The sequence below is a fragment of the Glycine soja genome, chromosome 10 (genome assembly GCF_004193775.1).
Source record: "Glycine soja cultivar W05 chromosome 10, ASM419377v2, whole genome shotgun sequence".
Taxonomy (NCBI): domain Eukaryota; kingdom Viridiplantae; phylum Streptophyta; class Magnoliopsida; order Fabales; family Fabaceae; genus Glycine; species Glycine soja.
Genome location: NC_041011.1, coordinates 18,012,292 through 18,028,426, shown reverse-complemented (window position 1 = coordinate 18,028,426; position 16,135 = coordinate 18,012,292). Strand labels below are relative to the sequence as shown.

The 16,135-nt window shown below is 33.4% G+C and overlaps 1 protein-coding gene across 1 annotated transcript; it reads right to left on the bottom strand.

The window, feature by feature from the left end:
• Positions 1–14,038: 14,038 nt before the first annotated feature.
• On the bottom strand, positions 14,039–16,065 carry LOC114371493. Its single transcript, XM_028328912.1, has 6 exons — positions 15,809–16,065; positions 14,969–15,709; positions 14,637–14,890; positions 14,363–14,530; positions 14,180–14,284; positions 14,039–14,096 (listed from the first exon to the last, which is right to left on the bottom strand). The coding sequence occupies exons 1-6, from the start codon at positions 15,974–15,976 to the stop codon at positions 14,039–14,041; spliced, it is 1,494 nt and encodes a 497-aa protein (XP_028184713.1). The 5' UTR covers positions 15,977–16,065.
• Positions 16,066–16,135: the final 70 nt, after the last annotated feature.

Genomic DNA, 16,135 nt, shown 5'->3' with positions numbered 1-16,135 from the left:
TTTAATATAAAGGGGCTATACATAATACATTTTTATTTTGGTGTCTAAAGTACGACAGAGAGTTCTAAGTGGTAACCGGTAGCTCATTCACAAAAGCCACACCTAGTGGCTAGGATGATGTGCTTTTTGTATGCTTAGGTTTCTCTTTTCAAAAAAAGTAACGAGTAAGAATTTAATGATTTTTTAGTATTCTGATGTATTTTTTCTGTTACAAAACCTTCCATGTTGAATGGCAATTGATCTTTATTGCTTCCAAGACTTAATTTGAGATCCTAGACTTATCAAATACAGAAAAACTTGAAAGAGTAAATCTTGGTTCTTGTGAAAGCTTGTGTAGGCTCCATCTATCCATGTTGTGTCTCCCTAATCTCATGCATTTGTATTCAAGTGGCTGTAGAATGTAGAGAGATTGAAATCCTTAATGTTCATTCAAAATCTTTGTGACCCAAACCTTAGCAGAATTCTGAGTCTACACTAGAAGAGAGGGTCTGGGCACTTCATGTTTCTTCTTCATTTGTTGCTCCTCTATAACAATTTTTTCCTCCTCCTTTTGTTGATGGGTAGGCTTTTTGGTTTGGACCTTTCCCTTTTGCTCCCTAAGGATCCTTTTAACCTTTATAGCAAGGCCAAAAGTTTCCAAAGCCTTGTCTTTATTAGCAATAGCCTTGGCCAGTTTCTTCTGCCTCTTTTGCTGAATGTCATCCTAGTTCACTAGAGGAATAAGTATGTTCCTCTTGATGTCAACCTTCATTACCTTCAGGTTTACAACACTGAAGTGTTGTTATCTAGTGATGAAGCTGCCCTTGTTGATAATGGACTGCTAGGAGTCATCATCCATTCCTTTGAAGACATGGAAGACTTAGTATTCCAAAAGAACTTTGTTGATGAGGTCGGCATAGTAGATGTCATCCACTCCTCCCAAAGTCTTCATATTCCTCAAGATGTTGATTTAGATTGTGTGTAAGTTGTTTTGTAAAAATGTACAGTAAACAATGTAAGCTAACTTTCAGTAATCACTACTAGAAAGTAAGCTTTTAACATCGGTTACTAACCGATGTTGAAAGTACCAACGTTGAAAGTATAATTGTTAACATCGGTTATTTAACATCAGTTAACGTTTTAACACCGGGTTTTTAAAAAACCGATGTTGTTATTAAGAATTCTTTTTAATATACTGTCTATTTTTTCAATAATCCCAAAAATTAACCTGCAAATTTTAAGTCATACCACACAGCATAACATATATAATTTGAATTATATTTTGAAACAGTTTTTAGTAGAAAAACTCCATGACAAATTTATTAATAACTATGAATAAAAAATGTTCAATGTTAAAAGGAGACATGGATTGTAAAAAATTTAAAGCAAGCTAGTAAACTAAGTAAACTAAAATTATAAATTTGCCTAACATCCTAAGTTTCATTTCTAACTTTCAGATAAAACATAAGTTAATAATATAATACCAATCATAACAAAATCAAATTTGTTTGAAATAAATAATTACTATTTCCCAATTATTCTTGAAACTTCCTACGATTATAATTGACATCCAGTGCATCACGTAATATCCACACTCAGTGCTTCCTTTTTGTCTATTACACTAAATACATAATGAAATTTAGATATTCAACGTTAACTACAAATTAGTCTACACATACATAAAATATAAGTAGAAGCATTGTTTACTTTAACAACAATCCACCTAGCACCAGCCTTGGATTTAGGTTGTGGAGTATCGTCAAGTCCTTTCAAAGCACTGTTGAATACAATCAAGGATTCTTATTGTACAATTAAAATATTGATGTTCCTGACTAATGCTAATGCAAATGTATTGAAAAATAACACTGACCAGTTAATTATTCCTTTCAGGTAGTTGTCTGACCTATTATGCAATAAAGAAAACCAGACGAAAAGATTTTCCTTAGGCAAAATGATGACCATTTGCCAATGTGCACTGCAGTGGATACCAATATAGGTTATTATAGTATTATACATTATTTAAATTCGTTTGTTCAGTTTAACTTACCCATTCAGGTAGGCTCTTAGGTAGACATCCAGTTCTTCATGTAACTTTTTGATTCAAATTACGATTGCCTATATCTCTGTCATACTTGTCTCAGTCATATGCCTATTGTTGTTAACACAAAGTAAATTATGTATGAATTTAAAACAATAATTTAGGTAATTAACAATAATCTAAATTGACTTATAGAATCTACAACTGTATAATAGATATGATGAGACATTAACCATTGTGTGCTATTTCAGACAGATCTTCATTCTTTATGTACAAGGGGAAGTGTTCATTAAACACCCCAAACACGGTAGCATCCCACATAACCTGTAATGGCTTCAGAAAACGTTGTGGGATGGTTAATGTCATCAAATATAGGGGATCATCGACCTCATGATCCGGCCTATCTGCAAGTTTTGTTGGTCCTACAACTCCCTGTTTATCCAACAGATTGGTTAGCTTCACCACGAAAATATGGTCAAACTTATTGGTTACTGCACCGATTGTAAAAACAAGCTTCTACTTTGTGAGTTATTCAGAAAGGAAGTTTGAAAAATCATATATTCAGAAGTAAGTAGTACATTCACTCTTCAACAATCAACATATTTAGTCTCAAATGATCGAATGAGTACTAATGGACAAATGAGTTGGAGGGACTGATCATATGGATTTGTTAAATTAAATTTACATGAGGTCAATTAAGCAGTGAACTTTTGTTCTCTTATCATCAAAGTATTTATGTTTCAAATGCGACAAATTAAGAAAAAAACTCACTAGTATGAAACAAGACAGTATGTTACCAAAACATATATATAATTAAGTTCAATACAAGTTGTTGCTTATAATTAATCAGTCAGCCAACCCACATAGCCTTTTTAATTTGCTAGTGCACATAGGAAGCTTGGTTGATCACTGCAAGTGTAGTTTTGTCACTGGGAGACAAATCATGCACTCACAACATTGTTTTGGCTCAAGAAGATACAATGCATAACTTCAACCATCATGTAGCAAGACATCTTAGTCATTTATCAGGTTTTGTGCTCACTTCTGATCTAGGGAAGTATTTAGGGGTTTTGTGATAACACTACGTACCCATTATTCAATCTCCTCATGCCCTGCCCCAATGAAAAACACTATGCTACCTCAATCAAAATGAGACCAAGTACAGTGATCACAACTATTGAAACACTGCACTACCTCAATCAAAATGAACAACACTACACTACACTATGCTACCCATTATTCTACTTTTGGAAACTCTGCCAAAACTGCAGTGGTCACAAGTATTGGAACATCGCACTCAAAGTGAGAAGTGGCCGCCATGGTGCTATACACATTACAATAGACATTAAGCATTCAAAGGTCTACAAAGTGAGCACGACTTACCTCAATCAAAATGAGACCCTATGAGCACGAGTGAACACCCCAAACAAACTGCAAAGTGAACACCAGTTCCACAAACCAAATCCTTGCAGTAGAAACAAACAAAGGTCCTTGCAGTGAGCACAAGTTCCCCAAACAGACCTAGGTATTCAATAGAACATGCTACAGAGTAGAAAGAGTCATGAAATGTACCTAGGTGGAGAAGAATAAGGTTAGATAGAGAAGAAGAGAGCTCAGATGGAGAAGAAGAAAGCGCGAGCAAATAGGGCTCGTGTCTGATATATTTGAAAATGTAAGTCCAACATCGGTTTTCAATAAATAAAAAAAACCGATGTTAACAAAATGATGTTAATGTTACATCAGTTTTCTAGAAGAAACTGATGTTAACTTATCATACATTAACATCGGTTTTCAAGGATTTATTTTGGGTTTTATTTTTATTTGTTGTTCAAATACTTTATATTTAATATTTATGAAGGTGACACGATAAACAAAAAACATGCCACCACAATAAGAATCATAAGTGACATGCTGGGACAAGTGTCAAAAAAGAAAAAGAAAAACATTTAAAATGTTCAAACAATATAGAACTACTGAAATATATATTTCATATTAAGATTTTTTAAGGCAGATGGTTGTGATTGCAAGTAAAGGACCACTTTTTTGTAGTGTCACTACAAAAACATTTGATTAATTTTGAAAATCTCTCACAATAGATTTGCTATGCACATATAAGCACTAAAAGGAGTTATCAAGTATGATGTAGAAAAAAGGAAAAAAAAAAGAGATTAAATTAGCTCTAATGGTATTAAATATATTATATTCATAGTATTAATTATTGTAATTAGTTTTTCAAATGTAGTTTTCTTTTAATGATTTATTAAATTATATATTTTGTATTATTAAATTCATATAATTAAATTCTTATTAATTTCACATTAATCACTTTTTTATGTAAAATAAGTAAATAAAAAAGTATGTAAAATAGTTATAATTAGAGATTGAATATAGCTATTGATATAAATGGTTCTCATTCATAATCTTCAATTGTGATGGGTGTACATCCACCACTCAAGTATTTCATGAAAACAAATATTGTCTCATACAAACAATATTATACATAATATAGGGTATATATTGAATTGGATTGTATCAATCACAAGTACATCTTTAATATCATTTCATAGCAAGGTCAGAAAAATAGAATCACAGTTAAATTAACATCATCACCAATGTGATTAGAATGATAAAAAAACCTAACAAATAAAACCCAAGACATCACATGATAATTAGAAAAATACAATAACAATAAATAATAGAAATATTAAAAATTAGATATACATAAATTAATATTATATACACAGAAAAATATGTACAAAGAACATTTTAGTTGATCAAGCAAATATCATAATTTTTGCCTTAATCGAAACCTATCCAAATCCAAGTGTGATTGAAAAATCACAATGCTGCAAAAGAATAAATTATTCTGCATTATGAAACATTGTCAATGATCTGGCACATACATGCATCACGGTCATCAATTAACAATGTTAGTTGTCAACAATGAAAGCTTGAAACAAAAAAAAAAATCATTAGCTTGATCTTAATTTAATTAAGTAGTTTAAATGCTTATGGTAAGTTGATAGCATAAGATTAGTTCCCATTTCAGTATTTTCTTTTAATCAAATCAACACAGTAACTCGTGTTTGTGTTCCTTTACAAGTGAATTGAAATAAAAAAAATCAGGTTAGGGTTTAGAGGAGAAAGATGATGGAAAATATTTTGTACCTTGCTAATACCCCTGTCACCAATTCAGTTAGAAGATATCAACCTATTTCATACCTTGTACATGACGGTGCTCAAGGTGGCATTGTCGTCAGTCCCGATTTATTGTTTTTAAATTACTATGGCCAATAGTCACAAGAGTAGGAGAAGGTATGGTCTTGTTTTTCAGATCACAAAATATAATAAGTAGGGGGCTTTAATGGAACAATGTGCAAAGGGTATTTTCAAGGTCTCTTAAACGATAGAATTTGACTAAAAAACAATAAAGATAAAATTGCAAATTTTACCCTTTAACAATAGAATTTGGCTAAAATATCAATCAACACATTGCTAGTAGGGAATGCAGTCTCCTTAGAAGGTCGTTTCCATTGGAAAAGGTGTACTCCTTTGTTAAAAAATGGACACGGATGACTTTTTTTGGTCAACTTTGCTCAATCTTGCACTGCAGGATCCTTTTTGGGGTGGAGAAGATTCATCCTCAGATCAAAAGCCATCTCATCATCAGAAGAAGCATTACCACAATAAGGAAATTAACATTGAAAGCATCAGGACTATGAATATGACTCGATTTTGCTAGCAATAAGCTAGTTGTATTAATGAGTGGGTAAACGATCTTTACTCATGATAGCTCAGACAAAATCGCCAGCAACAAAGTCCACTGATTGGCGCTTCTGGTAAGCTTGTAACTCATAATTTTTAGTTGAAATTGTCAATTTTACGCATGCAATCTTAATTCTCAACACACTTTTTGGATGAGTCTTCCAAGGATTGTGTTGCCTTCTCTAACTTTCCTTCCTTTTTCAACGATAAGGTAAAGCTACAAAATTGAGTCTCCCAATGTTTGATATAAGTTTTGTAAGACCATCTTTAATTCGAACAAGTGGCTTAAAGGTGTAAATGCACAGTCCTTCCAAGCGAGCAACTCAAAGGTGTAACACCATCTTAGAATTTCGTATGAGCATCTTCATTGAAAATGGAAGACTTGAACGAAAATGGTTGGCTTGCTCCTCATTGTTCTGGGAATAGATAAGGATCTATATAATGAGCACAATGTATGAAGGATGGAAAAACTCCAATTTATGTAATCCCAGGTTAAGACTTGTAGTTCACACTAATCAATGACTAAGAAGCAAGAACCAAGCCATGTTTACAGAAAGGATATAGAAAAAATGACTTTCAAGTCTTCCTTTGAAGAGAAGAAGCAGATTGAGAGTGAATTGACACAAACAGATCAAGTCAATATGGTGAATGATACTACTAATACCATATTAATACCAATAATCGTAAAAATTAACAGAGAAAATTTTTCTCCATTATGTAATTGTTGGTAAAATGATGCGAGAATGATTACAAGTGTTGATCTCACATTTTATAAACAAACTTTCACAATTAGTGATAAAAGAAATAGAAAAATTGAATATTGAATATTGAAATAAAAAATTCTTACCAATTCCAACTAAATGTGTAGTTGCAAATTATCATCTAAAGTTCAAGCATTTATGACATGTTTGATTCTCATTCTAGTTGTAAATAGAGGAATTGAAAAATATGGAAAAGTTTAACAAGAAATTTGAGGCAACAACAAAATCAAAATGGCATAATAATTAAACAACAATTAAAGGCATCCCAATATATAATTTAAGATTGTCTCGTCATTGGTCAATATTAATTTGTTCCAGAGCTTTTATTTGTCGTATGCCGTTTCTTACGCAGCTCCATAATGACCTGGATACAAGCAAACAAGACCACTAGTTACAAACAAGATATATTAACAATTTATTACATGGTATCTAAAACTCAGAAGTAAACTATAAGTTCAGGTTATAAAAAAGTAAATATACACTAAATAAGAATAAAAAATTAGCTTATCATACATCAATGTCATTAGAAGCTCTAATTAGTAAAGTTTTTCTTTTCTTCGTTGTAGATGTTGAACTCTCTCCCGCTACTGTCTCTTTCTTTTTTACCGAAGTAGTCTTCTTAGAACTATTAATGCAAAAGTTAAAGATATATAGTTGATCAGAAATTAAATATACACTAAAAAGTATAAAAATGACTAAATTTATTAGTAGTACTTAGTAAATAAATAGGAGGATTATTAAAAAAAATTATACCTTGTTTTTAATGCTTCTTGAACCTCGTTTATGTCTGTTTGTTTTGCCTTGTTTTTTGAAACCTCATCTTTCTCCAAATCTTCAAATTCAACACATCCAAATAATTTTCACTGAGCAAATTAACTCATTCTAAAAGTGTAATACATTCAATATTATAAAAACTTTATAAGATAGTAATCAATTATGGTCCCATATTCATTGAATTTGTAAGGATCATAATTTATCGAGAATAAGGAGCAATATTTAGCAAGACCAATATAAAAGGAATGTGGATGTTATCTTAATTAACAATTTGGGAAATAACATGTATAAAGGAAGGTATACATTTGTTCTATAATCAACGCTCCCTCAAATTACTCACACCTACAAAGGATCATGAGAACACAACAAAGATTACATCGGAAGAAAAATAATAACAAACACAATAATTTAACGTGGTTCGACACCTCTTACCTATGTCCACGGAACTGTCTCAACAATATTTTCCTATCACATAATTGATTAGAAGATTGTAATCCACCCCAAATAGTGTATCACTTTACAAACTTGAGTACCACACTCAACGGTTACGAGAAATGATAACACTCTCACACAAAGACACTTTTCTCTCAACAAAGTGACTTTGTTTCACAATCTCTCTTTTCACACACACTCTCTTCATGCGTATCTTCTCCATTAATTCTCTTCTCTATTTATAGTGAAGATTGACACTGACTATAATAAATAATTAAGTTCTCTAGGAAGTTGAAAGAAAAACAACTTCCAATTCATCCAATCAAATACGTTTCATCTAGTAAAATGCAATCTTTCACTTTGTATTTAAACCAGCTAAACCTTTGTGATAAAAATTCAATTCCCACTATGTATTAAATGCACCTTATCTTTTTCGCTTGAAACACTACAATTCTCCCCCTCAAGCCAAAAGAGAAATATCCTTCGATCAATTTGAAAGTGAACAAACTCCTCCTCCAACGGAAGTATCTCCCAACACTTCTACAATATTAGAAAACTTCATTTTCTTCTTCACTTTGCAATCATGGTTTCTCTTCAAGGCTTGTCCATCCAAATAACAAAGGTTACCTTTATTTTTTTGTCCTTGCAATACCAAGTATCTCCCCTTGTACACCTCATCCAAATTCAAAGTTTATCTTCCAACATAATAGAGTAATTCTACACCATAATTAGCCAAATGATCAGCGCATACATTACTATCTCAGAAAATATGGGAGACACGAAACTCCATTTGGGCCACAATAGAATAAAGTATTCATCCAGACATTTCTTAAATCCTAAGGAGCCACATTGATAACACTAAAAGCCTTGAGGACTAAAAGGGAATCCACCTGCAGCCAAAGCTTGCCCTAACCTTTGGAATGAGCTATAGAAATAGCCAAAACAACTCCCTCTAGTTCAGTTGTAAAGAAAGAAAGATACCCACATATAAAACATATCCTCCTAAGAAAGCACCAGAGTAATCATGAAATAACCTACCATAGCGAAGGGAACCATGAAATGATTTTACCAGCCTTGGGTGCATGAATATTGATGTTAAAAGCTTTGATGACCTGAAACTCACTCAAAGAGGATCTCATACAGCTTGAAGTAAGATAACCGGCCCACAAGCAAAATATGAGCAAACATAAGGATCATTGCTTGCTGCTATGAGACAAAAAGATTATGAAAGCAGGCTTGATTTTGGCAACTTAAGATCGCCCAAACCATAGAGATAAAACTAGCAAGAACAACATCTTTAGCTTGCGGGCGAACAACTAATTTGCCAACAACCAGGATAAGATCCATAGGAGAAGCAAGATTAAAACCATGACCAGTTAAGTTATAGATGATAACCAAGACCAAATCTAATCTCCAACCCAACTTCTTCTAAAAGAGAGCATACTTTGTGCAAAGCAAGAATGGCCAAAATTCTTTGTAACATTTCGTAGAAATGGAAAGACATTAAAAAAATATATGGAAAATTCTGGTTGTATACTTTGTAGGAGGTTTATCCATCTTTAGTCATAAGACATGTAAGATGAAGAGAGAGAAAGTATGAATCGTAATAGGAGTCGCACAAAAAAGGTACCTTGAAAGAAAAGGTGACACTTGACAGCAACAAAGAAAAACAGTATCATGAATAGCTCTGTGGAATATGTGAGAATGTTTGGATTAAGATTTCGATAACATGTAGGGATTCCCTAGTTCTTTTATAGTGAATTCAGCTAGATTTCTATGGAACCCACAATACCTTTTAGAGGTATCATTAGGGGGCATTGTTTGTCCATCAAAATCAATTAATTACCTACCAAAGATTGTTTCTCTATACGAATCAATATCCATGTTAGTGTTTGAGCATTCACCTAGATTAAGGATTCTCTTGTGAATTGCCTCACTTGCTCCAATGACAGTAGAATTCAAATCAACAAATATTTTTTTTTTATTTGAATTCTACTGTCAAAACATTTTTACATGAACTTTTCATGCTACCGTGTTTCATATTTTCACAAAGAAATGAGTAAGCAAAACATTTCCTACCTTTGTTTTTCCCTTTAGCCCAACTAGTATCCCATTGTGCATAGCATTATTGTAACAGGTAGATTTACTCATTTTAAAATGAATGGTTGAATATTTTTTTCACTTTATTGAGTGTTCCCTGGACATTCCAACATCTTTAATCATGTAATTTCAAAATTTATGCTATTCTTTGTATCGTAAATTTAATTTTTCTACTCTTCCTTCACATCCTCTTGCCAAAAAATATATGGAACACTTTTTCTTGAACATATACATATTCTTGATTTCCATTATGCATAAGAATCATATCAAGAGAGGAAATATGACATAAAATAATTAAGTAAATCAACATATTATATCTAAGAACCATATTTAAAATATGCTAGTAAAACATCATAATTATATATTAGAGGCTAAGGACTAACTCACCTCCAATGTCCAAGTTTTGGGTATTCTCATTCTCACTCATTTTCAGATTGATGCTATTGAAAACCCTTTATCAAATCCAACCAAGAATTACAAAATCAAAAATAGATTACTTGGACAGATAGAGATATGGTCAACAAGCAAAAAAAGAAAATCTGAGAATTTGAATCAAGGAAAACATAATTTCAAAATTTTATCTAGATTCACCTCTTGACCGTCCTACCTTGCTTAAGTGTTGAGATAGAACCTTTAGCAAAAAGTTAGAAAGCGTGATTCTCCACCCACAGACACTTGTAACCTTCAACATAAATTTATATGACTATAATGGTTTATTTCAATCAGATACATTTTGCTCTAAGGACTTTTCCACCATTAATGTATTATTTAATTTAATACAAAACACAATTAATGTATAAAATTTAATGATATATTTTAATTAATAAATTCATAAAATTAATTTTAATTAATTTCACAATAATGTTGGGACATGTGTCAAAAAAGAAAAAGAAAATCATTTAAAAATTCAAGCCCCCTTTTGTTGTATTACCACCAAAACATTTGATTATTTTTTAAAATCTCTCTGAATAGACTCACTGCATTCATATAACCACATAATGAAATTATCAAGAATGATGTACAAAATGAAATTAAAACTTAATTATATAACAAAATTGTGTCATACCATACATTTTATCATACTAATACTTTTTCAAATAAATTTTTCATATATATATATATATATATATATATGAGTGTATATTTGAAATTTATTCTTCATAATGTTTTATAAAATAATTTATTTAAAATTTTAATCAAACAACAAATTGGTTTTATACCATAGAGTTTATTATAGTAATACCTTTCATCAAATCTAATTTCTTAAATATTTGTTTGACTTTTACTTTTTCAGAATAACATGTTTACTAATGTTTCTAAAATTTTGATAAAATAATAACCAAGACAAATATTATATTAATGGCATTATAAACTATTCTAAAAAAATCATTTAACACTATATGAGTATTTTATTACAAATCTAAATTATGTTCATTACTAGTATAAAGAAATCATCATCATGAGCAACAACACATAAATGGGTCATCAATAGGGATGACAATAGGTAGGGTAGGAAAAGTATAATAGTAAACATCCTCATACTCGCATGATAAGCAATACACGTAACCGCCCTCATACCCGCATTTGTAATATGAGAGGAGTGGTTGATTTCAAAGAGATACGTTTTGCTCTAGGGACTTTTCCTTCATTAATGTATTATTTAATTTAATACAAAAATACAATTAATGTATACAATTTAATGATTTAGTAAATGATATATTTTATATTATTCAATTCATATAATTAAATTCTAACAAATTTCACATTAAATAAGTAAATAAAAGAGTATGTAAAATAATTATAGTTATAAATTGAATATAGCTATCAATCTGAACGGATCTCATTCATAAGCTACAATTGTGATGGGGTGTACATCTACCACTCAAGTATTTCATGAAGACAAATAGTATCTAATGCAAACAATCTTATACACAATATATAAAGGATATATATTGAATTCAACCGTATCAATCATAGGTTCCCTTTACTATCGTTTCACAATGTCAAGAGAAAAATCACATAGTTAAATTAACATGAAGAGAAATATTGTCTAATAAATACAATCTTACATACAATATAGGGTAACAATCACATGATAATTAAAATGAAATCAACATCATTACCCATGTGATTAGAATGATAAAAAAAAACCTAAAAAATGAAATTAAAGACATCACACACTACTACAAAAGCAGAATTCAACGTCGGTTAAAATGGGTATACTACGTCAGTTGAAGACCGTCGTTGTCTGTGACGACATAATAAATTCAATGGCTTTCAAAGACGGTCATAGAAAACCGTCGTAGATATTACAGAATTCTAAGACGGGCTGTCGGTCAGCCTCGTCTTTAGAACTTACTAGAGACTACGACGGTCATGGGGACAGCACCGTCGTAGACATAATCTTGTTCTACGACGGTTGTTTCCAAAGGACCGTCGTAGAATGGTCCACAATTCTAACACGGCTGCCAACAGCCCCGTCGTAGAAGTAACAACAGACTACGACGACCATGGGGACAACACCGTCGTAGAAAAAATCTTGTTTTATGACGGTTGTCTACCCAGAACCGTCGTAGAAGGGTCATATCACTACAACGGTGTTTTGTTGCGGACGACCGTCGTAAGAGACAGTGTTAATACTACTACGGTCACGTAACAACACCATCGTTGAGATAAACGTGTTCTACGACGGTTGTATGGCATGGACCGTCGTAGAATTGTATTCATACTACTACGGTCTTCTGTTGCCGACGACCGTCGTAAAATAGGGAATTAATACTACTACGGTTTGCTGTGTATGTCCGTCTTAGAAACATCACATTTCTACGACGGTCATTTCCTTAGAACCGTCGTGGAATGTTTTTTTTTTAACAGCAAATTGTGCAGTAATAATGTGTTGGTTCCACGGTTTTTTTTTAACCCAAGCCTTGTGGATGGCTGTTCAGGATATAGTACGTGCACAATTGTCCTATAATTTGAACCTGATCATAATAATCGGGAGAAATATACATTTAATTAGTCAAATTTAATCATAAGAGCACATAATTAAGGAATAAAAAGATGATATAAGCACTTTGAAAATCCTAAAAGCAGATGAAAATGCTTCTTAGAAGGATACATGCATGATATATAATGTTTGTTGATTTTAATGTCATTAAATTAAGACACAGAGCTTAATTAAGGATCCCTAGTGACTCAACCATTTGTTCATTGAAGTGATTACCTTGTAATAAGATCTGTTGAAGGTCACAGCTTGGTTGATGTGTCCCCCTGTAGCAACAACAAGAACAAACAAACCCAATAGATCATAGACTTAAATATGGTAATTTAGAGGAACAACAAAGTGACCACCACCCTGATGGTAATTTCAGGTCACCTGCAGGTTTAAACAAAGGAGGTGGGGGTACCTCCTTGTAGTCCTTGTCAGCACCACCCTGAGCAGAAGTTACCTAGCTGGGTTTAAATCAGCAATTGTAGCAGTAAAAGTTAATGACACGACGACATTATGATAGACAATTAAGTACAAGCAAAAAAGTTAGTTATCAAATGTTAAGTGAAACAAAAAGCAGAGAGAAAATTAAATTCAGTATACAACTCAAGCATTAACTGAAACAATGTACTGTTCAAGGCACACGACCACATTGAAGGGCTGGATAGGAAATTGTTCAAGCTGAGAGAAAATTAAATTCAATATACAACTCAAGTTATCTAAACAATGTACTGTTCTCAGCAGACAAATAAAATTCTGGCGGAAACGAAAACTGTTCCTAAGTTATCAAATTTTTTCTTGGTTCGCATTTCTTCATTTGGATAAAATAGGCCGCCCATTTATGCCGGAGTGTGGTCATGGTCTCTTCTGTTAGCGGTGATCGATCAGAAAACCACTGCACATGTATATATGAATTTAGTAAATCACATAGCATCAGGTAAAAACTAATGACGTCTAATTACATTAACAAGTAAATCAATAATCAGAAACATACGTGAATCCAGTCATCCTTCAATCCACCACTTACGATGCACCATATCCATTGCATAACATAGTATCCACACTCGTAATTTCCTGTTTGAAGATGACTCTACACGACATACGCACACACATTACGTTGTGAATTCAGTCAATGCAAACAGAAATGACATCCATATGGCATTTGGAATTTAAATAAACATGTACCTTTGCTTCAATCCACTAAGGCCCATGCTGAGGTGGCTTTCCCTCTGCAGTTTTGGTGACTGATTTCATTGCACTATTTTCAAAATAGAAACAAAGCATTACGATCATTGGTGGTTTGCTGTAGGAGTATTGAGGCACGGTAGAGGCAGCACTAACCTGTTTACTGCACCCTTGATGGCAGCATCCGGCTTCTTCTTCAAAGAACAAAACCAAACCACTACATTGTCGCCTGGGCACAATACAACGAGCTGCCAATGGGCCCTGAACAGGTAAAGATACTTCATTAAGTCAATATGTTAAACATTACCGTACTCGACCAACATTATTTGCTCAACTTACTGGTTTAAATAAGGTGCTATGTAAATTTGTTTTCCTGCTTCCTTCAACCACCTTCCAATGTAATTTTCACACTCTTGACGTCTACTGCTTGCATTGTGGATACACTGAGGTTCAAGGAACCCATACAATGATCCATAACCAATGCTCGCACTCCAATCATGAATAAACCTATGTAAAATTCATGGTGTCATAAAATACAGTTAATAGGTTATTTAAACTAGCTAACTCAATTTACAGTGTACAAATGTTTGAGGTAATATGGGTATACACTTACATAAGCCATAGCTGTAGAATGGAGATGTTTAAACACTTGTCTCCTAATATTATCTTGCTCACATCAGCGTGTGTGATGAAGAAGCCATCTTTGACATTATTGATCCCAAATTTAGCACCATCCCATGACACCTCAACAGGCCTTTGGTAAATGTCGAACAAGTTCTTCACCAACTCTCCCAATGGATCAATAACCTCAGCTGCCTTTTCCTCCTCAACAGTCTTCAATGGTGAGCTCACATCCTTCTCTGCTTCCTACAGGAGTACAAAACATTTAAAAAAGACTTACGTAAGTAACCATTTTAAATTATAGGAATTAATGTTATTACGTACCTCAGGCAAGATGGGTTTGACCAAATGTGTTGGCCATGGAACAAAACTACCTAAAGCTTCTTTGACAAACTTTATTTCTGATGTAGGGATTGGAACCTCCGCATCACCGAAAATAACTTCCACCACACTCACGCGAACAACATCATCAGCATAGGGCACGTTGTGGATGGTGCCAAAACTGTCGCACCGTTTGCCCACTGCCACTAATTTGTTGGAGTTCTCAACGGTTACATGCAGCCCGACATTGTCACCATTCAACTCAGAGGGTTTTTTAGCTAATGCATTTGTCTCTGCTGTTGCACAGCTTCCCTTCGTGCTTACCCTTGCTGCTAATACTTGTATATCATTTGGCTGAAGTGGGGCTGAATGTTGTGATGCAATTTGTGACAACTCCAACTTGATAGCTTCTTGTATTTGTCCTTTAAATGTGTCCATAGTGCGCTGTTTTTCCTCTTCTACCCTCCTCATCCACACCTCCTCTCTTTTAATGTTTTCTTGTTCAGCCTGTCTTTTCCATTCTTCTTTTAGGTTACCAATTATATCAGCCAACTGTTCTACAGTGATGTTTGATGAAGTGGTAGACCGACGCGATGATGGACCAAAGTACTGCGTAATTGTAACCCCTGTCCCAGTCCCACGTACACGACCAGGATGCTCCGGTCTTCCAATAGCCATGTTCAAAATATCGTCACGTCCGGAAGGCACAATGCTGCCCTGCCTGCTTTGCTCTTCCAAAGAGTCCTGTTCATATAACACAAAACAAGACCAAGGCATAAAGGAAGTTGTCATTGAAAACTTTGATTTGTTTGTCAGTAACAATTAATGATAAGAGTTGCTTACAATTTTGTCAGCAATTTCTTTGGCGGCTTGAGATGTCATCTGGCCATATTGTTTTGTGCGTGCACTCTTCCATTTCTCGTGTCTAGAAATTGGTGATGGTGGGAGGTACAATGAAGGGTCCTCGGTAAATGCTGCTTGTTCTTCTCGTATCTTCATTTTTTCAGCCATTAATTTTTTTTCTAGCAGCTCATAGCCTCCCCTAGACAACAGGTGCGGAGAGTCATTGTACTTTTGAATTTCTTGTGCCTTTTTCCGTATCCCCTTGAAATCAAAAAATGAGCATTTGTCAACTATGATGCAAAACATGTATTCCAAGGAAAAGCATTA

Excerpts from the sequence above, each read along its gene's own strand:
- LOC114371493 (XM_028328912.1), bottom strand. The coding sequence starts at position 15,976 with ATGGCTGAAAAAATGAAGATACGAGAAGAACAAGCAGCATTTACCGAG. Across the intron at positions 14,531-14,636 it reads ATTCTACAGCTATGGCTTAT|GTTTATTCATGATTGGAGTG; the intron begins GTAAGTGTATAC and ends AATTTTACATAG. Across the intron at positions 14,285-14,362 it reads ATAGCACCTTATTTAAACCA|GGCCCATTGGCAGCTCGTTG; the intron begins GTAAGTTGAGCA and ends TTACCTGTTCAG.